This window comes from Osmerus mordax, chromosome 23 (genome assembly GCF_038355195.1).
Source record: "Osmerus mordax isolate fOsmMor3 chromosome 23, fOsmMor3.pri, whole genome shotgun sequence".
In the NCBI taxonomy this organism is placed as follows: Eukaryota; Metazoa; Chordata; class Actinopteri; order Osmeriformes; family Osmeridae; genus Osmerus; species Osmerus mordax.
The window spans coordinates 5,383,519-5,407,116 of record NC_090072.1 but is presented as its reverse complement, the minus strand read 5'-3'; the positions used below and the strand labels follow the sequence as shown (position 1 = coordinate 5,407,116).

At 46.3% G+C, this 23,598-nt stretch overlaps 2 protein-coding genes across 4 annotated transcripts; one reads left to right on the top strand and one right to left on the bottom strand.

Annotated features, from left to right (window-relative positions):
- Positions 1 to 247: 247 nt before the first annotated feature.
- On the bottom strand, positions 248 to 20,252 carry eml3 (EMAP like 3). Its single transcript, XM_067261293.1, has 24 exons — positions 19,888 to 20,252; positions 11,326 to 11,502; positions 11,111 to 11,222; positions 10,410 to 10,931; positions 8,420 to 8,536; positions 8,174 to 8,202; positions 6,368 to 6,403; positions 6,110 to 6,230; positions 5,610 to 5,759; positions 5,400 to 5,469; positions 5,184 to 5,294; positions 4,816 to 4,911; positions 3,758 to 3,892; positions 3,498 to 3,636; positions 3,144 to 3,295; positions 2,924 to 3,049; positions 2,692 to 2,823; positions 2,483 to 2,550; positions 2,213 to 2,301; positions 1,987 to 2,084; positions 1,731 to 1,818; positions 1,523 to 1,621; positions 1,228 to 1,358; positions 248 to 1,080 (listed from the first exon to the last, which is right to left on the bottom strand). The coding sequence occupies exons 1-24, from the start codon at positions 19,910 to 19,912 to the stop codon at positions 862 to 864; spliced, it is 3,042 nt and encodes a 1,013-aa protein (XP_067117394.1). The 5' UTR covers positions 19,913 to 20,252; the 3' UTR covers positions 248 to 861.
- A 188-nt stretch (positions 20,253 to 20,440) lies between these two features.
- ecsit (ECSIT signaling integrator) lies at positions 20,441 to 23,598 on the top strand. Of its 3 annotated transcripts, none has more exons than XM_067261497.1 (8): positions 20,441 to 20,538; positions 20,889 to 21,059; positions 21,211 to 21,622; positions 21,763 to 21,986; positions 22,112 to 22,169; positions 22,286 to 22,434; positions 22,628 to 22,733; positions 22,968 to 23,598. In XM_067261497.1, the coding sequence occupies exons 2-8, from the start codon at positions 20,910 to 20,912 to the stop codon at positions 23,276 to 23,278; spliced, it is 1,410 nt and encodes a 469-aa protein (XP_067117598.1). In that variant the 5' UTR covers positions 20,441 to 20,538; positions 20,889 to 20,909; the 3' UTR covers positions 23,279 to 23,598. The 3 variants fall into 3 exon arrangements, with proteins under 3 accessions (XP_067117598.1, XP_067117597.1, XP_067117596.1); XM_067261496.1 differs by having other exon boundaries at positions 20,468 to 20,629; XM_067261495.1 differs by lacking the exon at positions 20,441 to 20,538 and having other exon boundaries at positions 20,883 to 21,059.

Sequence of the window (23,598 nt, the reverse complement as noted above, 5' to 3'; positions counted from 1 at the left end):
GGAAACCCTTGTGAACACGGTGAGAACATGTTCAGGATATAGCCCACCTGTGAATTGAACAGTTCTCTAAGCGGGAATCGAACCCACAACCTTCTTACTGTGTCACCATGGCACTTTACAGTCAGGCACATTACAATGCGATGAACAAATCAATAATTTGTTATTACAACTTAAATCAGAAGACATCCATACTCTTTAAGACACTTAAAAAGACGTACCCTTTGCTAAATAAAAATATATCAAATGCTCAGGATTCATACAATGTTTTATTCAGGCACTTTAAGATTATGTGGAGGCACACAGGAAGTGTAAAGACATTTTAGAGTTAAAAAGTTTGATAAAGGACTATGACAAATACCTATCCGTAAAGCAAAATCATTGTGGTCATTTACACAAAGTTATACAACTTCAAACGAATACTTTGGAATGTAGAATTTGACTTTGTCATAAAGATTAGGATATATAATGGCAATCCGACATAAAAACACAAAAACATTGACCTTCAATTATGTCAAAACTGGAAATTCACAAAAGGCAAACAGAATAAAATATATTCTGTTCTGGCAAAAGTTACGCATGTATCTTTATGTCATAACATGTGGCTCACATTGTACAAATCTATAATTTTCCTCTGAAATGAGAATCCTGTAGGTTAAGGACCTGTGTCCATGGTAACCCTCAAAGTAAGACCCAAAAATCTGGATCACATAGTCTCTCCTTTTTCTGTGTCAAGAGTCTCCCACTCTCTCTCTGTCTCTCTGCCAATCTCTAATCTCTCTGTCAATCTCTCTCTCTCAAACTTCTCTTCCACTCTGTAAACAAATCACTTTCCCCCCCAAAAACGTTCCTGTTCTCTCATCTTCACGAGCTAGATTCGTGGGGGCTGGAGGAGGCTGGGGCTGAGGCTGAGGCCGGGGCTGAGGCCAAGCGCTCGCTGCTGTCCCCCGTCCCTGCTCTCGTCACCCTCCACTGGAGGATGCAGGTGTCCTTCCCCCCAATGGAGAGCAGGTGTCTGTCACAGTGGGTGAAGCGCACGTTGGTCACGTGACTGCCGTGGCCCTCATACCTGTGACTCGGGGCCTAGGGACAGGAGGCCATGCGGAGAAACGGATATTCAGCTTGGTCCATGTAGCACGTGTCATCCCCTTTATCTCACTATTTATCTGTGAATGACGTGATTCCGACGGATGCCATAGTGTGTTTTGTTTGAGTGTGGGCGTGTCTGACCTTCAGTTTGGGGCAGGGGTACTGGAAGAGGTGGACCTTGCAGAAGTCGTCGGCCACGGCAACCACCCTCTCGCTGTGGGAGCGGCAGAGAGCGTTGATGTCTGTCCCGTCCGAGCCCTCCAGCCACACACCTGGAACACAGCCAATCATCAACATCAAATTCACCCTCGTATCAAAGGCAATTCAGCATAGCTACAGCACAAGGATCTACTCTCCACAACCATCACGGCTGCATTGTGTTTTTGAAGGGTCGTTTCGTTGTCCTGGTGGTATGGAAGTGTTAGTGAACCCTTACCCATGACGTGGAAGCCTAACACACAAGTGTAGGACGCCCATTCTCTGTCTTTGCTCTCATATCGATTCCTCAGCAGCTTGCAGCCCCCAGCCACTTCCCCTGGGGAGAAGGAGCTCATTTAAGGCTGATTAAACAGACCGTTGTACAATTTGGATCTTAACACATAGATGTAAAGACAGTAAAGATAGATGTTCAGACATTCACTCACAGTACAAGATCTCGTAGTCGCCCGAGTTGGACATGATATACTTCCCGTCTTTGGACCAGTCAAGGTGAGTGATGAAACTAGAGTGACCCTGTTTTGGGAACACAATAAGAGATATTGCATCAAGTCACTACAACACATTAATGAGGTAACAGGCAGACAACAGGGAACTGTCTGTGTAGGACTGGTAGGAAGTACATGGGACATCTTTTATGACGAACCCACATCCAACCACAATCTCCCATCATGCACTGCTCACATTGCACTTTCCGAAGCGGGTGTAGCGCCGTCCGGACTCTGTGACCGTGTAGATGTAGATGAAGTTGTCGTGGGAACCCACTGCCAGGAAGCTCCCATCTGAAAGAGAAGAAGAAAGCGGGGCGTGTTCCTAAAGGGAGACCAAACAGCGCCATCTAGGGGTGGAGGGCGTGCGGCATGCTGCTCGTTGCTCAAGACAGAAAGGTCAGCGAGCGGGGGACCCTGACCTGGCGAGTATCTCATGACAGACAGCTGCTCGTTGCCATCGGTGAAGTCGGAGACTACCTCTCTCGTCTGCATGTCCAGCACCAGCCACCTGTCGTCAGGAGTCAGAGAGGGGTTGTCACAACGAGACCGACGACATCAAACAATCCTGCTGTTACTCACTCAGGACGACCACCACATCAGCAGGAAGGCAGGTTCTGTCACAGGTAGTGATTATTAGAGGGATTGATATTCATACTAATGGATGACTTGATAGTCATGGAGGGTCTTACCTCCCAGTGCTCAGGCCAACAGACACGACTGCCCCGTTAGGACAGAAATCCGCACAAAGTCCGTACTCCTAAGATAAGATAGTTGATGTCATCGATCATGTCACAAACCATCAAATCAGGGCATCCATTTTTGATCAAAAGTAAAGTGTTTCTGTGTGAATGTGGGTGTGTGAGTGTGTGTGGGTTTGACGCTTGTGTCATTGTGTCACCTCCAGTGTGGTGCACCAGTCCAGTTTGTGTTCCTCGGTGTTCCACAGGCACACCTGTTTGTCATGGCCGCACGTGAAGAAGGTGTTCTGGGAGGGATGTGTGGCCAGACCCCACATCTCATCCATATGACCCTGCAAGGTACACAAACACTCACTGTTAGTCTGCCTCTGTGTGTGTGTGTAAACAAAACCTTGTCATATTGTTTAACACACGAGTCATCATGATGTGTACCTGTACTATGGCCACAAATCCGTCTGAGAAAGTGCCTCTCAGTATGGCATTTCGGGTTGTACCAACTAGCAGCTCCTCCCCATCAATGTCCGCAAGGGTGCGGACCGCACCAAACATCTCTGGAATCTAGAGAAACAGAAGTACGGAATTAAGACCGAATCGAAATAAGATTGCAGCTACCACACACACACACACACAAACACACACACACAGGTTTCACCTCACACTCTCTCTCGGGCGCCAGGTCGGCACTCCAGCGGATGATCTTGCGGTCTTTGCCTCCGCCGCTGAGCACAGCGCCGCCCTGCAGCATACACAGGGTGAACACACTGCCCTCGTGAGCCTGAGTCTGCCGCATGATCTGAAAGGTCTCTGGAGCAGGAAACACACCACAGGAAGGAGAAAGGGTCACAAACAATAACACAGTCCGGTCGTTGCCGGGATGAAGACGTCGGTGGAACAGAATTGCAGGATTATACACAGTAATACGAAAGTACATTTGTACATTTTACAGACTAGACATGTCAAATGTTCATCCAGCTTCAAATAAACGTTTACATGGACAGAGCCTCACCTTTGGCTCCTTTCCCCAATGTTTTGACATCCCCTGGAGATTTGCCCCAGGTGAGGATGTTCCCATCAGAGTCACCTGTTAGCACGTCTCCCGTCAGACTGAACACAAAACACTGGATGAACTTTGGCTTCTTGTATTTCTGCCGGAGAGAAACAAACAAACGTCGCCTGAACGTTCCAGAGAAAACGCCAAACTAGCATGAGAGGCGTTGGCCTTTAGTTGCTGGACAGCGGGTCTTTGTTTTGGAGAAGTTCACTTACCCCGAAGATGCCCTGTTTCTTGGAGAGGGAGCCGGCACTGAGAGTCCAGAAGTGGACGTGAGACTTCCCACAGGTGATGATGTTGCCGCTGTCGCTGGGGTTGAACTCCACAGCAAACACAGCCTCGTTAGTGCTCTGCAACACCACAACACACACGACAAGAGGAACACCTTTACTTGGAAGTTCTGTTGACATGACGGGTCTTGTCTACAGTACAGTACAGTACAGTAGAATACCAGTCTACATTGAGGGATGGGCATACAACACTATGCAGTTATACAGTAAAGACACTCCTAAATCACCGTTTATGTTAAGCTGTGTGCTCACAGTATGTGGTCTGAAACCCTCGCACTCCCAAAATGGACTGGTGAGACGCCCATGACAGATGAACCTTGTGCAAACCAAGCTATGATAATATGACAAGTCCAGCGTCTGTGCTACAAACCTCTTTCAAAAGAGATAGAAAATGATCTCATGCATCCACCCGCCTATGTAAAGCTAATCTCCTGGTCATGCACATTTATACATACATAAAAAACACACACACACACACTGTACAGCCCACATAGCAGAACCGCTGGACAAATTCACAGTCTAAAATATTTACACAGTTGCCATGACAACCCCGTTCAAATTGCTCTCAGGGAAGTTGAGAAATTTGGGACAAAAGCCCACGATAGAGCCGGTTGATACCTCGGCCGTACTTTTTCTTAATCTCCACAAACAGACCTCCTTTAAGAGTGGCTCCACAGACTCCCCGTGTAATGTAATTCTGGCTTTAGCACTTCCTACGCATGCTAATTCTAGTTCTGGCTCCCAGCGAAGACACATGGGAGGAAGATTCCTTTCTGACAGCATGAGGGGAACACTTGATATCAGACACCAGACATTCTTTTATCTATATGTTCACAAACCACAGATTCCCTGGTATTCCGTGTGTGACCGTGTTTATACGTTCAGTATGTGGGTGTGTGTATGTACAGCCTGTGTGTGTGTGTGTGTGTGCAGACGTTGAGTGTGTGTGTGTGTCCAGTATGTGCACGTGTGCATGGCCATACCTTAACCTCAGCATGCTTGGTGCCTTTGGCACAGTCCCACACAGACAGCATGTGTTCGTTGGAGTCATCAATCACACACAGGTAAGCTCCAGAGTCCTGCAGCCCAGACAGGCAGAGACAGGGGGAGGAGGAGGAGGGAAAGGAGAGGAGGAGCAGGAGGGAGAACGAGTGAAAGGGCAGATGGAAAGGCCATGCAAGAAAGTGACAAGGACACAGAGAAAGCGAGCGTCGATAAAAAGAGAGAGAGAGAGACATGTCAGTGAGTTCATCATCCGTGGACATGGCCTGCTGACGTGCTCGACGCGCGTGTCGGTGCGTGTAGATGGGAGATGCTGGCGGTGAGGGCGAGACGGCAGGTCGGGACTCACGGCCGTGGAAAAGGCCACAGATCCCACGCCTCTCTCGAAGGTGCCCAGACCGATCTGCTGCAGGGTCACCAGCGTGGACGAGTCCCAGATGTGGACAAAAGGCTGCAGGGGCTGATGCACACGCACACGCTTTTAATGTACAGTCCCATAATGACCTTGGATCAACATGAAAGGAGAGCCCATCCTCCTGTCAAAGTCCCCCAACTGACCCCTCACCTTCCCATCTTTGTCCACGCCGGCGGTCTGTCCCGACGCCACGCGCACCTTGTCTGGATGGATGGTCAGACTGCGGAACACATCACAACAACACCCCTGTGAGCCTCACACCTGCCTGGAACACAACACAGGCGTCCGTGTCCGGGGGCCTGGAGGTGGATGAATGCTCGGCCAACGCCAGGGCTCCTGGTCCCTGCTGCGGCCTCTCACCATCGGACACAGTCGGTGTGCTTGCGGTAGTGGCGCTGGGTGCGGGTGTTGACGTGGTACAGCACCACCACGCAGGCGATGAAGTACACGGCCTCCCCCGACGGCAGCAGGTACAGGTTGGCCCTGCAGTCTCGGCCTCGGTAACCATAGCTACAAACCCCGGCCAGTCAAGGTGACATCATCCTTCATGCATCTCATTGGTCAATCGGGTCTAGGTCAGTCATTAGGCAACAAGCAATTTCACCCCCAGCTACTTCCTCTAATAGGTGATTTATGGAGGGCGTACACTGTTCTCATCTGCCTGCACTGAAGATGTCGGTTACTCAAGGGCACAGAGAAACTTTGGAATCTGCCTGGCTTTCATGGCACTGATCCATTTAGTTAAGCACTGTCAAATCAAATCAAATGGTCTCATCAATAATGGCTCAATTAAAAAAACATCTCTCTGTCGCTGAATCACTGCACCAGTGCTTTTGGCTCATGGGCAGGGGGAAGGATACACCCAATCCAGTTCCAGTTTCTCAGCGGGCGGTTCCATCTTCAGATCTTCGTAGTTCTGTATGTTTGAGGGGATGTACATGGTGATTGGTCGACCACGGATGAACATCTTAATTGATTGACCTGTCAGCCAATAAGAATAGGAATTGGAGACGAGAGACAAAACTGAAACATGGATTCATATTCCTTTTCCGAGTCATACATGTAATATTCCATACACTTTTCGTTTAAACACACATAAGGAATCACATATTTGATACCTTGGCTGTAGGTCGCCCTTCTCGATCCTGGCGAACCTGAGATAGGTGAATGGAGAGAGAAATGGGAAAGAGAAAGACCAACCAGAAAGAAAAAACGAGAGAGAAGAAAAAGAGCAGAGAGCAGAGGAAGAGACAGGGGAACAAATCAACACCAGGATCCTACGAGCTCCAAATCACAGCTGATTCCGTTGTAGTGGATCCAATACTGACATGATGGATCCCGAGGGATCCATTCGGAGCGCTTGGGGTGAGATCTGTGAGCACAGTTCTGGGTGGGGATGCAGCTCAGCCCCATCACCTAGAACACTGGTATCTAACTTTCACGTGTGTGTGTGTGTGTGTGTGTGTGTGTGTGTGTGTGTGTGTGTGTGTGTGTGTGAGCGGTCATCCACTGGTATGCAAACCGGGGGTGGGTTGAGGTGTCATTAGAAGTCTGCACGTCAGAGAAAGCATCGTAAAAGACTGGGTCCATGTCTCAAGTCACCGTGTAGCTCATATTATCTGCCTACAGCAAAGCATTTTACAATGGTGTTCTAAAGTGGGTCTCTGGGTAATGGATAGCACTACAAAAAAACCTGATATCATCTCACATTAAAAGTCCTGTGTAATCTTTACGGAGCCTTGGAGATGGACGAAGAGTAAAAACTACGAGCTAACTCTTGCTGAACTTGGTTTGGCCCAGAGAGAGACAGAGACAGAGTGTGTGAATGAGAGACAGAGAGTGTGTGTGTGTGTGTGAGAGAGAGAGAGAAACTGGCATAAGATAAAACGTGAGCGACAGTGAGATAGAGAGAGAAGTTAAGCCGTCCTTTTGGGGAGGACTCTGCATCCATCATCCAGTTAGGGGAGTCAGAGTGGCTAACCACAATGGATGTGTGTTTCCACTGAGGGAGGAGCCGTGCCTTGGGGAACCTCCACACTAACAGAACCTCCTGTGTGAGTCCAACCGGGACAGCTGCGCTCGTAGAAAGAAATGACAGAGAAAAAAAAACCTTCCTTGAGATCATAGCATGTCGGACGGTATTTTCGTATTTTCGGTGTGTGTGTGTGTGTGTGTGTGGGAAGAACGGCGATGCACTCGGAAATAACCCAGAGAGGCGAAATAAGCCAGAGGGTTTGAATAACCGTGCAACGCTTCTGGTGTCCCTCTGCTCGAAACATTCTTATGGCTCGACCTTAAAACAGCACAGTAGCAAAACGTGTAGCATTTGTAGCTACTTCCTCATGAGCGTCCTTGTCTACAGAGATCGGGCCAACCCTAAAGCTCATTGTTCACATTTCAAGACCATTAAGCTGCTCTGATAGGCGAACCCAACCGATTTTACGCCAATTGAATCCCCATTAGGGAGGACTGGTCAAGAAGACACAGACAATCATAGAGAGGGTGTCCTCGATCAGCACTGAGCTTTGAGAGTGACTCCCATAAAAGCCAACCGCAAAAAAAGCCAGTGGCTTTTAAAAGCGACAGTAAACCGCAAGTGAAGGCTTTACGCTGCATTGCTGTCGTAGGAGTTCTGTATGCGATCCAGTAGTCCTAGGGTTTGAAACGGTTCCTGCATGTGGCTTTGAAGTCATACGCAAGCTTGCTGGAACTGGCATGGGACTTTTTGTTGGATGAAGAGGGAGAGAGAAAAGAGGGGAAGAGAGAGAGAGAGGGGAGAGAGGGGGAGCAAGAGAGATAGAATGGGGGAGCAAGAGAGATAGGGTGGGAGAGAGGGAGGGAGAGAGAGAGTGGAGGGGGTAGAGGGGATGAAAGAGATAGAGAGGGGGGAGAGCGATACAGAGAGGGAGAGAGAGCTTCACTACCTGCAGTGGAGACGAGGTCTTTGGCCCGGCTGTGAAAAGAACACAACCAGATCTGTTATGCAGGCAGAGGGACATCACGAAGATCCCAAGACTTTTCATGGGAATGGAATTTTATTATGTGCAGATAAAGGCCCCTTGTGTTCCAACGAGTGACTGTTCAGTGAAATATGTGACGCTTTCTCCGATTCGAGTTTCCATTGGAAAGTGGCAGTGAGTGATGTCTGGCTGGGGGAAGGCCTGTCTCACCTCTCCAGACTGGGGGAGCGGGTGAGGAGGTTGGCCGAGGACGCGGCCTTCTTGTCCAGTCGTTTTTTGGTCTTCTCCTGGGTCTCCTTAGCCAGTTTTTCACTGTTCCTGCGGACCCTGCACGAGGAACGTTGAGTTGAACATCTGTCTGCAGATGGGTTGGATTTACATGCATACAACAAAATGGCTTCCACACATCACCACATGCGACTCCAAAACATACAAACGCATGCGTAGAAGAAGACAAAGACATACCACAGGCCCAAACGCGCACGCACACAGACACTGATTCGTTGCAAACATTTGTCTCTGGATCGTTAGGTCCCAGAGCAAGTCCTTCCTGTGACACCCCACCCAGTTTCCTGAATTTGATGAGTAACACCGAGCCAGCCCTGATCTAAGGTGATTTCCTTACCAGGATGCTCATGGCTGGCTTCAAAAGGAAGGCTGACCTAGAAAGTTAAACCCAACCCCCTCCTTTGGTAAAATGAAAGCCACCAGATAACAGGGATCGAGTACATCGAAAGAGGGGAATTCCAGTTATGAATTTAGTTTATAACTATGAATTTGCAGTTAGTACCACTGCTTTCCATGGAGTGGCATGATAGAGTCGAATTCCTCATGAGCTGAAGCAGATGCTATCAATCAACAAAAGCTATCTTGCAAACCACAACAAGAAAGAACACAATATATACACAAGAGAAATTTTGAAATAATTTTGTAGAAAGAATAAGATTTATGATTTTTCATTTCATGCAGCAAAGCCCCAGCCTGGGAAACCATTGGGAACCTGTGTGCTTCTACTGTTCATCTCTGAAGACATCTCTCTTCCTACTACAGACAACCAGAGTACTGGCCTAGCTATGTGATTGGACAAGAGTTTCAGTCAGGTGATTTCTGTATTTACAGTTTGACGCGTGATCCAAACTGTGATTTAATTTTGGCTTCACCCATTGACACCCACACGCCTTTGCTCAAGTGGTTTCTATCAAAGAGAGACTGTTTGGAGGAAACAAACAAGAGCATAACTGTCAGTCTGGCTTCTCAGGAAGGCAAAGGGCAGCAGAACCCAACAGAAATCACAACCCTCTATCAACACAGACCCTGAGGAGTCCACATGCAGAAAGTCTTGCTGTAAGTCGCTCTGGATAAGAGCGTCTGCTAAATGACTAAATGTAAAAATGAAGCAAACCACTGATTTAGTTGGATAAATAGGTTAGTTTAAACGACTATTCGATCAATAAGTTAGCACAGAGACTGTTACTTTGTTAGTGACTTCACTTTTGCATCTGTCAAACCCAGCTGTGGAATCCCTGATAACAAACAGACTCAACACGGAGCTAGTTATATCATGTCTCAAGACGAACATGAAATTTTGTGACCCTAACAGCCAAATATCTTTTAGCTGGATATTTCCTTTGTGTCGTATTGCTTGGCCAGTTGGAAACTATTGTACGTGTAAATGGCACGTCAAAGTAATGTTGACATGGCAAAATACAGCCTGCGCCCCCTCCCCGATTATCCCTGCGTTCCCCACCGCTGAAATACACAGTGGGGCTGCTGAATGCAACAGGCCTCATACTTTCCAGTCTGATCCTCTCTCTCTCTGTCTTTCTCAACCTCTCTCTCTCTTGAACGTGTCACTAAGTGTTGTCAAGCATTATGTGACACTGGGCTCTATGTTCCCGATCCCACGTATTTAGCCCCTGTTAGGTCCATGGAAAAATCTAAGGCTCTCGATCAAAACAGACATCATCCCCCCCAGTGGGTTTCCGTAACACAACATAATTACAAACCTGGCAACCCACCCTTGATTGACGCACGAGCGTTAGGAGAGCATGATTTTGCAGTGTGTGTGCGCAAGTGTAACAGAAACGACAGCGTGGTTAATTTCCCTCCAGAAGTCATGCAAATCGGGATGGAGAGACAGGGGTGAGGATTGGGAGACAGACGGAGGACGGGAAGGAGAGGGGGGGTGGGGAGAACGCACAGAGGTTTCTTCTCTCCCGCCAGGATGGTGGACAGGGGTCCGGCTCTGGGGATGGGGGCCTGGTCCTTCGGGGGAGCCGGGGAGCTCGGGGAGGGGGTCTGGGGGGCTGAGCCCTGCTCCTCTGGTCCATTGGCCTCCTGGAGAACATCTCTCTGGAGGCTCCTGATGGTGGTGGGGTGGATAGGCTCCTCCACCAGGGAAGAAGCCCAGCTCAAGTCCTTCTCTCTCTCCCTTCCAGTTTCGTCCTCTCCTTCCTCATCCTCCTCTTCCATACCCTGGATTCGGTGCAGCTTGGCCCGGGCCCCCTCCAACACTGACCCCCCCCCAGGGAGGGCGTCCTCCAGGGACAGGCTCTGGGTGGCTCTGGTGAGAGCCAGGGGCACCCTGTCCTGCCCTGGGTCCTGCCCCAGCGCAGGAGGATCTGTCTGGGTAGAGCTGTCCAGAGTGGGGGGTCTGGGCCTTGGGACTGGGGATACGGAATCACCAATGTGGCCATTCTCACCATGACTGTTAGTCACTTGGCTAAAGAAACATGTGCAGGAGTTGATAGATAGGGAAGTGAGGGGAGAAAGTCAATCAAATCAAGACATTATTCAAATAAAAAACAATATTTCCTGACAAGAACGGAAATAAACAAGGTTTCCTTAGGACCTCAGCTTGAATAAACAATGCTTTATTGATATAGACGGACAGTCTTGTACCTGGTGTTTAGGTGTCGTAGTTCATCTGGGGCTGAGCTGGACGACTGTTTACGACCACGGGAGCAACCTTCGGAACAGACCTGGTTCAGGACCCGGGCCGCGGCTGGGTTCACTGGTGTCACACACGCGCGCGCACAAACATTATTATGACATACTGTGTTCACTCCGATAACTCAGAGTGCAGCAACCTGAGGGATGCTGTCCAGGAGCCCTACCTGCGATCAGCTGCTGTTTCAGCAGAGGGATCAGCTGGTCATGGACACGGAGCCTACGCAGCGCGTCGGCTAGTGATGACTTCAGCAGCGTGATCTCGTCTTCCTGCGCCTGCAGACGGCCCTCCATCATGGACACCCGGTCTGGGAACTCAGCGCTGCTGTCTGCCGACACATCATCTGAACACACACCAGGACAACCAATCAGGAGTTAGGGAGGGAGTCATGCCAAGACAACATTGGTCAAGACTAATAAGCGGTAAGGGTAATAACAGTCTTTCCAGAAGTGGATTTTTGTTTGCTGTGGACCAAAACAGTCTTCCATTTAAAAAACCACTTATGAGAACTTTAAGATCCCCGAATACCATGGTAATGTGATCCCTACATCCCACAAGAATGTACTCAAAAAGAAAGAACTCTGTATAGAGAGAAGGTCCTCTGGCAACCTACTGATTGTAAACCCAACCTTAATGCTAGCATCCATCACTGACTCCAACTTCAAAAACAAGAGGAGAGGTCCTGAGAGTCTTGTTTATTTACCGAACATTACAGGTCTTTCATGTGCTTCACTGACATTTTTCCACCACAAAAAGCAAGCGGGAGATATCGGGATGGCCATTAGTGGAGAGGATTTTCCACATGTTTCTGCTTTTCTACCACCTTTTCGTCAATTAGCGGGATGAGCCTCGCAAATGGGAAGCCTGGAATGTTTATTATCACGTGGTGTTTAGCTGACGGATTTTAGAACAGTTAAGTGGGCACAGATTCATAGAGATGGGGGTGCGCCCTGGGGTGCACGTTCTGGTATTGACCACAGGAATGACTCTGGCTGATAACATCACCTAGGGGATTTGAAGATGTCAACATCAACAGCTACCATTGGTGCGTCACAATCCTCAGTGTGCGTGCGTGCGTGTGCGTGAGTTACAAGCCGCATACCACGAGACAGTGAGCAACCCTTTAGGCTTTAACTTCCTGCTTTAGTTAGCCACACAGCTTTATAGAGAGACTGTGGCTGGCTTGGTAAATTGCTATGCAGCTTGTATCACTTCATAGAAAACTTCCCCTCTCTGTCCTGGACATGAGGTACTATGGTAACAATTAGGCATATCCTCTGTAAAAAAAAAAGAAGGTAATTCTGGACCAAAACGACCAACAGCTCATCCAAATGAAGACAGACCAACAACATGAAGCAACTTTCAACTGTCCCTGTATCAATCTGTGCCTATAGCAATGCTATCATTCGATATCAACAGAGAGGGTACGTGTTGGGACCAAAGGAAAGCATTGTAAAGTAGAGCTACAACTATGAATCACTATAAACCATGAAAACATGCCTGAACAGCTCTGAGTTGACTGGCCTAAGGGAGTCTCATCTCTCATATCTGGCACAGGGAGAACAGAATGATGCAATGCAAGCTACCAGGCATAACTGGCTCTGTGAGAAGGGCTTGCTATGTGTAGCAGATCAAAGCTGTCACTTTCTTTACCTAACCTTTACCTGTTTCCATGACTCTTCCACGCGATTCAGTCCTGTTTTCACCTTATCTTCTTTCTCATCACTCCTCCTTCCTTCACGCCTTGCAATATCTCCTCCTCTGATATCACCCCTCCCCTCCCTTCTCCTCCTCCGGTCCTCTCGGGATTATGCTAAGATTTGGGATCTTATCATTTTTACTTTATGATCCTACACTCATAGCTGTGAACTTTCTCTCCACTCTTAACCCTTCTCTTGCTGAGGGTGGTAGTGTGAGAGGTAACAGTCAGGCTACCAGACCAGATTTCTCTGATCATTACAGAGTCTTTGAGGAGGCTCGTTACCCTGTCGGAGTGGGGAGGAGAGGGGAGAAGTGGGGAGGAGCAGGGAGAAGGAGGAAGGGAGGAGGAGAAGTACACTACTTCTTAACTGCCTACTGGTGAGTGGGAGAGGCATTTTTCAAACCCTTTTGTGCCTGGCTGGCTCACGAGCAAAAATAACACTTTAAATGATTGTGCAAGAATCCGGTGGGCAAGAAAACATGCAAAACAGCAAGAAGGAAGTCAGTTCAGTTTAACGACTTTCCTTGGATGCATGAACATATCTTGTTTTCGCTTCAAGGCAATTCACTGTTTGCCGGTTCTGTTTTCAAGAAGAAGAGAGCTTCCAGTGCTTCAAACACGAGGCTTTGTCTAATACCCCTAGACACACACACTCTCTAGTGTGCGCATGCAGACAGAAACACACACACACACTCTTTGGACCAGAACCATGACTCCATACACAATGGGGTCTTTCAGGGCTGTCTAAGTCTGCTGTCTGCAAAGCTACTCACTGGACAACTCAGACACAGCAATAACACCTAAGGAATAATCCTGAAAGTTATGTGCAGGACATACATTATCAAAGTACAAGAAAGCAAAACAAAGTACAAGAAAGCAAAACACAGAAACATATTCTAATATGCAGACAGTGGTGGAGCAGTGGTACACAGTACATAAGTAATCTGAATATACTGTGTTTATATCTGGTTGAACTGAATGAACTTGAAATCATTAGTCAGTCACTCAGTCAAGATATACACGTAATGTCACCTATAGGAGTCTATCTGGAGGAAAGCTAAGTTACAGTCCGGTACGCCATTTTGGGTCATCAGTTACCACACCGCCTTGTACAGCTGAACCATGAGCAGTGTTTCAACTGAAGGAGGATGGACTGGAGGGGAAGACGCATAAAGACAGCAGAGATATGTCTTATCACAGACGAAACACCTGACTGCAACTATTGGCAGAGGGAAAAAAAAAAATATTCTACACTCTACCGGCTTGCCATACAGTGGAAATATGCCGTGGAGATAATAGAGCTGAACCAGAGAGGATGTGGCGGACTGGTGTTTACAAAACTAGATGGCATGTAATGGATGGGATTCAGCTGTGTTGAAACAAGATGCATTTCTGATCCACCAGGTTTACAGTGAAATCTTCAGTCGGCGTCCCAGCTTTTCATCCAAACTCTGCTGACTGGCTCAACTGTGCATGAAGTATGAGGTTCAAAACCTGTGGTTGAATTCTGAATTATAGAGATATGTAAACCGGGTGGGCCAGAGATGGAGCTTGGACAATGGGATGCTGCACTGGAGCGCCGGAAAGGTTCAAATCAGTTCTTGATTCAGGCACATTGTGAACTGTCTTCCTTCCATTTTTTCTCCCTTTCTTGCACCCGCACGCATGTTTATGCCCAGACACACTGACGCAAAGTGCAAGTACGAACACACACACACACAAATGCTCAGACATGCACACGCACAATCATGGTCTATTAAGAATGACTTACTTCCCACCTTGGGCACCTGGGGTACAGTAGTCCCGAACACACACACAGACACATGCACACGTCTGCACCACATGAGTAAACACAAGCTCCTGTGGCACTGCCATTCCTCCAGTTCCTGTATTTCACCAGGAAAAGGGATTTAGCTATGTGCACAAATGACTCACCTGCAGTGAGCAAACATTAAATGACAGCATTATGTATAACGAAAAAAATCCTAGTTCATTTCAGTCTGTGTTTAGCTGTATGTATAAGGAATGAAGGAAGGCAAGCAAAGCCTGTCTAAGTAAATGGAAATAAGTAACAAACTGAACACAAATATGTCACAAATCTCATGAGGAGAAAAAGTATGCGTAACATGTGTCAACTCTGACCTAATCAAACTGGAAACAAATCAACACGGTCATGGGGAATGTTAACATGATGTTGCAACTGTTGCTAATGCTTCCATTAAAACTGTTGCCGCTTATAAAACATGAAATAAAGACCTCAATTTCAATGTTTGTATCTATAAAACCAGGAGGCTAAGTAGAGGGAGACATTAAATGCCAAAAGGAATCTGGCAGATTTCATGGTACAAGCGGGTGTGGTAGCTCCATTGTGGTTGTAATGAGCATAAACACTTGGGTGAGAAATGTAGCCATACAAAAAAACATGCTTCTTCTAGACTCGTCATATCCACAAAAAGAATGACAGTGATATCATTTCAGGAAGATCAAGGTTGCTCTACTGCCACATACACAGAATCCTAGGATATTTAGACTAAGCCAACTGCAGTCCTGGACACATGAGGAACTACTTAGGGCCTTGTGTTGTGGACCAGTTGTATGGGGAGGGTTGTGAATGTCCACATGTGAAGTTACCGATGCAGGAAGGATGTCCAGCAAGTCAAAAGAAAGAAGGGCACGTTTCCTCTCCTTAGGCCCAACAAGAAGGCACTTTAAATAGTTTGCTCATGCTCTCGTGAAGGTAGGAAAAACACACAACACACACACACACACACAGCAGAAGAAACATATGCATGCACTTACACATTCAGACTGTCTGTATGTCTCTCTCACACACTCACTCACCCACACGCTCACACACACACACACACACACACAGGTCTAGTACTACATCGCCTTTGTTTCTTCGTACATACCCTTCACGGTGAAAAGCCATGGTTGGTGGCGACGTCAGAGGAGTTTGGCAGTGGAGCCAGCAGAAGAGGAGAGCAAATATCCACAACATTCACAGCAGCTGGGCTGGGAGGCCATGCCAAAAACAGCTTCCCCGTTTTCTCGCTGTCTTTTTCTTTTACGCAATTAAATCTGAATCAGTCCACACTCCCTGTTGCGTGCAAAGACATATTTAGTGACAAACTGACCGTTGTAAATGACTCAATGACGTGTTTACTGCATGTTCTGTGAACTGCAACTCCAACACGGTCGAGACAAATTGATGGTGAGACAAATTGGCGTTGAATCAATGTTTTGACAGCATTGGAAGCCTTATCTCAAAGACACATCACACCCGTGTAACATCATATCCAACAAGATCACTCAGAAGATGAACAGTGACACTGGTGAGGACGGAAACAATACAACAGGGCACCGATCCTGCATTGGTGAGTGCAGGCTTTCAGTCTCACTGTGCCTCAGGTCATCTGAGGTCCTCTGGGTGGTTGCATTATCAGGCTACAGCCGAGACACCACACTGATTGTTTTTCCAGTTGGCAAATGCACAAGCTGCTACCTGTCCTGTCTAGTTGGGAGGATATTTATATCTATTTGTTTTGCATGACAACAGTCATACTGGAGCTGGACCCCTTCTAAGTAGTTTCACTCAGTTCATAATCTCATTGCTTGATCTAGACCGAAACTGAACTGATAGTATTTTAAACCCTGTAAGACCCCTGGTTGTAAAATTACAACGTCACTTTTAGCTCTCTAACTGCACTTGTTTTGTTTTTTTAAGACCACATTTACATAGCCAATGGGTCTATTGTCTTGCCTTGCAATGCCATTGGATAAATGTGGTCTTTCAATAAAGAAATTAGCAATTAGAGAGCTAAAAGTGACGTTGTAATTTTACAACCAGGGGTCTTACAGGGTTAAAGATATATGCTCTTTCCATAGATAGTATTTTATAGTATAGTAATTGAATACTAATGCAGATACGTCTCATGGTTTTTCAACATTATAGTATCTAAAATGGAGAAGTTGTGGTTATTTCACAAAACAGACTTGAATAGTCAGCAGCAACAGCTGGCTTAGAACCACCCTCCCCTCCCAGAGTCCACCCCCTCCTCTGACGAACCCTATCTTGTGTAAGGAGCATCAACCCCCACAGAAGCCGTTGCTCATCTCTGATTGTCGCCGGTTCCCTGTTCCAGAACGATCTCAAGCAACAACATTACATCCTGTACGCCTTGTACCAGCGTGCCTTGTACGCCTCTTTCGTGGTTAGGATGCTGTTGTCATAGCTTGTACATCCTGAAACAGACAGGAGAGAAACAGGTTCTCCCTCCCCCACACAAGAACAACATGCATACTGCTATTGTCTGACTACATTGTGAAGGCGTGAATTTCACAGCGCTCCATCTCCACACTCGACTTCACTGATTTCAGTTCATGTTAAGTGGCCATGTGATCGAGCTTGAAAGAGTCAAAGCCATAATGCTGACTGGCTCAATTTCTAGGAAATCACCATTGAGGTCTCATGAACCGGTTAGATCTCTTCTGTTGAAACAGCATTGATGTTTTTAGATCTCATGCCGAACAGACAATGATAATATGTTGACAGACATGGTATGTGGGGTAAACACACAACCTAGGGGATAAACAATTCCTAATAACCTTATCCAACATCTAGGAGATCCGGAGGCAGCACTGCAGGGTTCACCTCTGTGTCACGGAGATGATTGATTTTCATGTCTGACTAGATCAAAGGAGAGATATGCAAGACCATGCTTGCTCTGGATAAGCATATCAAAGCCATGAGCTATAACTGTGGACTACTTGTTCTGACATAAATCGCTGTGTCATCTCGCTGTACTACGTCAAGCAATGCAAGGAGGAAAAGATGACCTTGTAATAATTCACATCCCTCCGCAGCCTGTATTGTTTAATACATTTAACACGTTCCACAAGGGGATTTAAGTATGATGCCAACAGTTCTCAGAATAACAGACCAGCAACATTTAAGCTAGGAGCAAAAGTTCAATTACTCACAAAAACACATCAGTCCAGACAACAAACATCCTCTCAGACAACACTGCTGTGACAGGAGAGCATGTTAGTGACAGGGAGCTCTTGTAGGAGGTGCTGGTGATTTGACAGACAGGAAAGAGAGAGAGAGAGAGACAGGAGGATGAATGATCTATTGACACGTTACTATTATGACCATCTTTCTGACTGACTGTTGTGCTAAGTGGATGACACCATACAATGAGGATGACATAGTTCAGTTGTGCTGCCTGGTCTGGGGGCAGTTCTGAGGTTTAGGAGGGGTTAAGTTGAACTGAACTCCAATCTGTACATAGGAAAACCCAGGCCTACCACATCATGAAATGCAGCTCTTCTAAGAATGAGACGGCTCCTTGTTGGTTCTGGCTCTTGTTGGTTAGTTGTAACGGTTTCAAATTCTTGTACTCGCTGTGAAATATTTTACTGTTGATTGTTTTTTCTACAGGTACACTCTTGCACTCTTGTGGGGAGTTTCATGTTGTTCAATTGTAACTTGTTTAACTGCATGCTCTTATGGTTCTTCCCTTTGGCACTTATTTGGTTTTCCACCATGTATGTTTCATGTTTTGGCTGCTCGCAATGTTTGGGGCTATCTCGTTGTTATGATCAGTGACCTATGCTTTTGTAAAGCTCTCTCTTGGAAGTCGCTTTGGATAAAAGTGTCTGCTAAATGCATAAATGTAAATGTAATAAATGTAAAGCACACTACCCTGAATCCTCACCATGTCCAATGCTTAGGGTCACCACATAGCACCTGACCCGGGGTCTGCCAAGTCAAGACACAGTGAAGGAAAAGTGCATTATTTCAGATGCCGAATAATATTGTATGAAAATGACTTAAAGATGTCAAACAAATGCATCACTAAAGGAGGATGTGGACCGAGGCACTTTGTACTTCAGAGAGGGTCTTGTCTGCAGATGCTACCGGGCTCCTCTCTGAGAGGTATTTACTGTTCCCCTGCTCCCTGGCGTTTAACAAGACGCTAAACACAACATCAGCACATGAGGAAGGACAGCTTGCCCCTGCAGCTGTGTAACAATAGCCCCATTGTGCTACAGCATTATAGACCCCATTAAAGTTTTCATTGGAGGGGCATTGGTAATCGTTTCGCTGTGCAAAATGGAGGGGGGCATAGTTTAGATGCAACAGCCACATACTAATTTATGTGCTACCTCAGAATGTGAAGAAATATCTCGTCCTTAAAACAATCCTAAAATACTGATTAAATGCAGAGCAAATATATATATTTTGCATACATGGAAACATGTATACGAAGTTTAAAAAAATACTTCAATATATTAATACGGTTTAAAAAATGACATCATTTTACAATGTTCAACTTCATGGTGGTCCAACTGCAGAAGTTGTAGAGTTCTGACAGGCTTAGAAATGCATGGCACTCTGGCAGGCAGAAGGCTGTAAACTATGCCTTTAATTAGGATATATCAACTGACAAATACAAATTTGAAAAGGCAAATTGTAATTTACATTTTATCATGTGATTAACCAACCTAATAAATTTGAATGCATCCACATTTAGATTCTTTGACATGGTTCAGTTGTTGTAAAACAATCTTGTCTTCATATCGATCACAATGGATTTTGAATTTGATACGTGTTGTTACTACATACAAGAGACAGTGTAGCCTTTCATATAGCATTCTCTTCTCACGACGTTCTAATTTCACCTGACCCACAATCTAAAATAAGGAGTTTTGGTGTCAAGTTGCATTCTTACCCATCTGTCAATCAGAGAATTTATATACCCTGCTTTAAAGTATTATTTCGTTTCAAAAACCAATTAATCTAATACCTGACAGAACAGACGATACACGTTCCAAATCCGTGACAAGCAATGTGCCATTACTATAAAAATGAACTTTCTAAAAGGTTTTCAAATTACAAGTAAAACACATGTCAAATCTATTATTAAAAAAACTGAACACGCCTACATAATTATTTGCTCTATAGATGAACTTTTCGTAAAAAATTGCCCGTTGAGAACTGCATCTCAAAACTCAACTTACCCAGACTATTTGTAGAACCATCCATGGTCCTATGTTGAGAAGTGTTGTATAGTCTTTAAGAGTGAAATTTGTTTTCTGGTGTATTTTCCATTCTGACGGATCCTGTACTTTGGAGCATGACAGTTAACCAAGAGCTGCTCGTGTTGAAGCAGTTCCTTTAGAAAAGAGGGGATTGCAGGGCAACGTGCAGTTATCACAGAGGTTTCAAAAAAGCACTACAACACTGTAGGAATCCAGGAAATAGAGCATAGAGGAGGCAAGTGCACAGCTGTAAAATGTCACAAAAATATTTCTGTAGAATCTGAAGGCAAACAAGTCATCTTTAGGAAAATGTTTGCTTATGAGTATGTCTTGCTTAGCATCTATGATATAATGTTTTGCCAACCGAAACGTATAACTTTTTCGGTGGTTACACCCCCTGTCAACCGGTTACACTGAGAATTTTGACAGTAATTTCCGCCACCTTCTGGCATAGCTGTAAACGGCACCTTTTTCTTTATGAAGCCGGAACTCAAGTATGTGTTTCTTGTTCCTATTAAACTAGGGGGACGAAAAAATATTCAGAACCAGGAAATGCAGCCGTATCCAATATGGAGGTACCCATGAGTTTTGAAGGAGACTTGTTTCATCGTCTCATATTCTTACTGTAAGGCAAGTATTGGAAGTATTGGCAATCGAATATCCCTTATGCGTAAAGCTGTTAAATCATGCACACGAGCCCACATATTGCTGCTAAGACAAGGTAAGGAGATACCCTGCTATCAGAGAGTAGTGATTTCTATGTCATGCACTTGGTTTTCACTGACATATTATTGAATGAAACTCATAAACGAGTGAATAAGAAATTAAATAAATCCATATAGCTAATTAAAATAAAATAAGTAGCCACTAGCTAATAGATCTGAAACAGCAAAATACATGTATTGATAACAAAGCTTCCCATCTTGGCATATACATGCAATGGGATTAAATCAAATGTCCTCTATATTTTTGACATGCAGGATCAACACTACGCATTTGCAATGAACTGCGCTCGCTGTCTACTGCGGCTGCATAGTTTGGGCTTCTTAGCCCCCTCTGCCAGAGCCTCTTTCCAGCACACTGCCTTGATCCAGACATCCTCAGTGCATACAATAGCAACAGCCCTAATCCCACACAAGACTAATTGTCAGGTAAGAAACTCATGTTTTACGCTCTGTTAACATAGCCTACTGCTTGTGCTGGCATTGATTTAATTACACTTAACTTGAGCAACTGTCATGAAATTAGTTTCCGTGTTAGATCAGATATGTAGCAGAGAACGTTTTTTCCTGTCTCTACCAGACACGGAGGCATTTCCATGGCAGCCCAGCATGTGCAAAGAACCAGCCTATGACAACAGACCACGGAGAGGAGGAGGAGGATGGCAAACGGAAGAACCGGTCTCTGGTAACCCACGACGACTTGTTTGAGAGAGCCTCCAAGGATGCCAAATCCAAAGCTACCTTTAACAGAGTGGTGGAGGTCTTCACAAGGAGGGACATTCGACGGAGGGGTCACGTAGAGTTCATATACGCTGCCCTGAAGAAGATGCAGGAGTTTGGTGTGGAGCGGGACATCGCCGTGTACAACAAGCTGTTGGATGTGTTTCCTAAAGAGGTTTTCGTGCCCAGGAACTTCATTCAGCGCATGTTCAACCACTACCCCAGACAACAAGAGTGTGGAGTACAAGTGCTTGAGCAAATGGAGAACTATGGTATGTCTTTGTGTGTTGAAGCGACACAGTGACGATGGCTATTATTTCTTTTCATCCCAAACCATTATCATCCTACATAATTTTACGACTATTATTCCATATAACTAATCACTATTATTCTCCCTACAATGTGGCACCAGGGATCATGCCCAACGTGGAGACGAAGGTCCTGTTGGTCCAGATCTTTGGGGAGAAGAGCCACCCTATCCGAAAGTTCCAGCGTCTCATGTACTGGTTCCCCAAGTTCAAGCACGCCAACCCCTTCCCCGTCCCCCTCCAGCTCCCGGAGGACCCCCTTGACTTGGCACGCCTCAGTCTGAAGCGCATCGGCAACGACCTCGATGCCAAGGTCACCGTCTACCAGGTACCCGTTTACCAGTGCTGTAAAACGGCGTCTGTCTTCACTCATACTGATTCACTGGTCTTGGGGCTTGATGTTGTTGTTGTCTGTTTTGCTGGGCAGTCTGACCTCTTCTGTCTCCCGTGTAGATGCCGTCTACGGACATCTTGGAGACGGGAGAGGAGATCACACTGCCTCACGTCGTAGGTAGGCTACACAATCCCACTTCTCCACCTCCCAGAGGCTTTTTTTGTTTTTTAACAAAAACAGACTTACAGTTTGCAGCTTCTCTCTTCTTTTTCGGCTTCTCTTCCCCATGGCAGGTATCCAGAGCCCAGACCAGAAGGAGATGCTGGCGAACCACAACCCCAGCAAGCCAGTGTTTGTGGAGGGACCCTTCCCCCTGTGGCTCAGGAACACATGTGTCTACTACTATGTGCTGAGGGCTGATCCCCTGCCCCCAGACGAACAGGTGGGCGACCCTGGAACACTGTGTAACTGTCAGTAGATGGGATGATGAATACTTGTGTATATTTTATTTTATAGGAGGTTTCCCCAGAATTACAATCCGTGCATATAGATTTCTTATCCACACAATGGGACATCGAAGCTACTGCTGAAGTATGTTAGCATTGCCAGCAGTGTGAATGTTCTCCACCTGACAGGTTGAAGAGCCGTACGACCCAGAGAGGTGTTTTGATTACCCGCTTCAGTTGGACCTGGACCTGGACAGGGACATGGGGGATGATACCAGCTTCCATGTGGACAAAGGTGTGTCTATAGATACTGTGTGTGTGTATGTATCTGTGTGAATATATAGACACGCACCGTATATACATATACAGTTTGGTAGTCTGTAAACAATGTTCGTTTGTTTGAATTCCCTAACACTTTCCAATTGCATACATTCAGAAAAAGAGGATGAAGGGAAAGGCAAAAGGTGAACAATGGTATTCAGTGTTGTCCTTTACCGTGAGTCAGTGTAGAACGTGCTTGTCCCCACAGTGGAGGAGGGCCAGGTGTATGCCATGTGCATGTCGGGCCAGGGAGACCAGGCCACCCTCAACCAGTGGATCTCCGGCCTCCAGGAGGCCAACCCCATCCTGGGCCGCATCCCCACCCTCTTCCGCCTGGACGCTGGGCCCAGGGAGCTCCAGGGGGTGGTTGACCCTGATCCAGGGCACGGCTACGAGGCTGACCCAGAGATGGATGCCCGTCCCGGGGAAGAGAAACCAGGGTCGGACACTGTAGTGGTGGAGGAGGAGGAGGAGCCTGGACGCAGACAAGGACTCAAGCAGGGCGCATCAAGACTATGAAGGGGAGCAGTTTGAGAACATGTATCAGCGAATACAGTTAGACACATTTTAAGAATACCCCACTAGCAATCTTACCACTGATACCATCATCATGTTGATCCGCAAATATAAAAGGAGAATGTGGCCTATACAATCTGTTGCTATAATCAGTTTCTTTCCTGTAGACAAACGGAAGTGCGAGCTTAAGCAAATACGGTAGATATGCGTGTCTACCCTGCTGCTGTTCAAATTCACATGTCGCTTTAAGTTATTCCCCTTAGAGGAATTTTAGAATTTGCACTGTGTGTGAAGTCAACAATAAATTTCTCTCAAGATGTGAA

Excerpts from the sequence above, each read along its gene's own strand:
- eml3 (XM_067261293.1), bottom strand. The coding sequence starts at position 19,912 with ATGGATGGTTCTACAAATAGTCTGG. Across the intron at positions 4,912-5,183 it reads CTGTGGCCTTTTCCACGGCC|GACTCTGGAGCTTACCTGTG; the intron begins GTGAGTCCCGAC and ends TCTGGGCTGCAG. Across the intron at positions 3,637-3,757 it reads AGAAACAGGGCATCTTCGGG|AAATACAAGAAGCCAAAGTT; the intron begins GTAAGTGAACTT and ends TCTCTCCGGCAG.
- ecsit (XM_067261495.1), top strand. The coding sequence starts at position 20,883 with ATGCAGGATCAACACTACGCATTTGCAATGAACTGCGCTCGCTGTCTA. Across the intron at positions 21,060-21,210 it reads CACACAAGACTAATTGTCAG|ACACGGAGGCATTTCCATGG; the intron begins GTAAGAAACTCA and ends TGTCTCTACCAG. Across the intron at positions 21,623-21,762 it reads TGAGCAAATGGAGAACTATG|GGATCATGCCCAACGTGGAG; the intron begins GTATGTCTTTGT and ends ATGTGGCACCAG.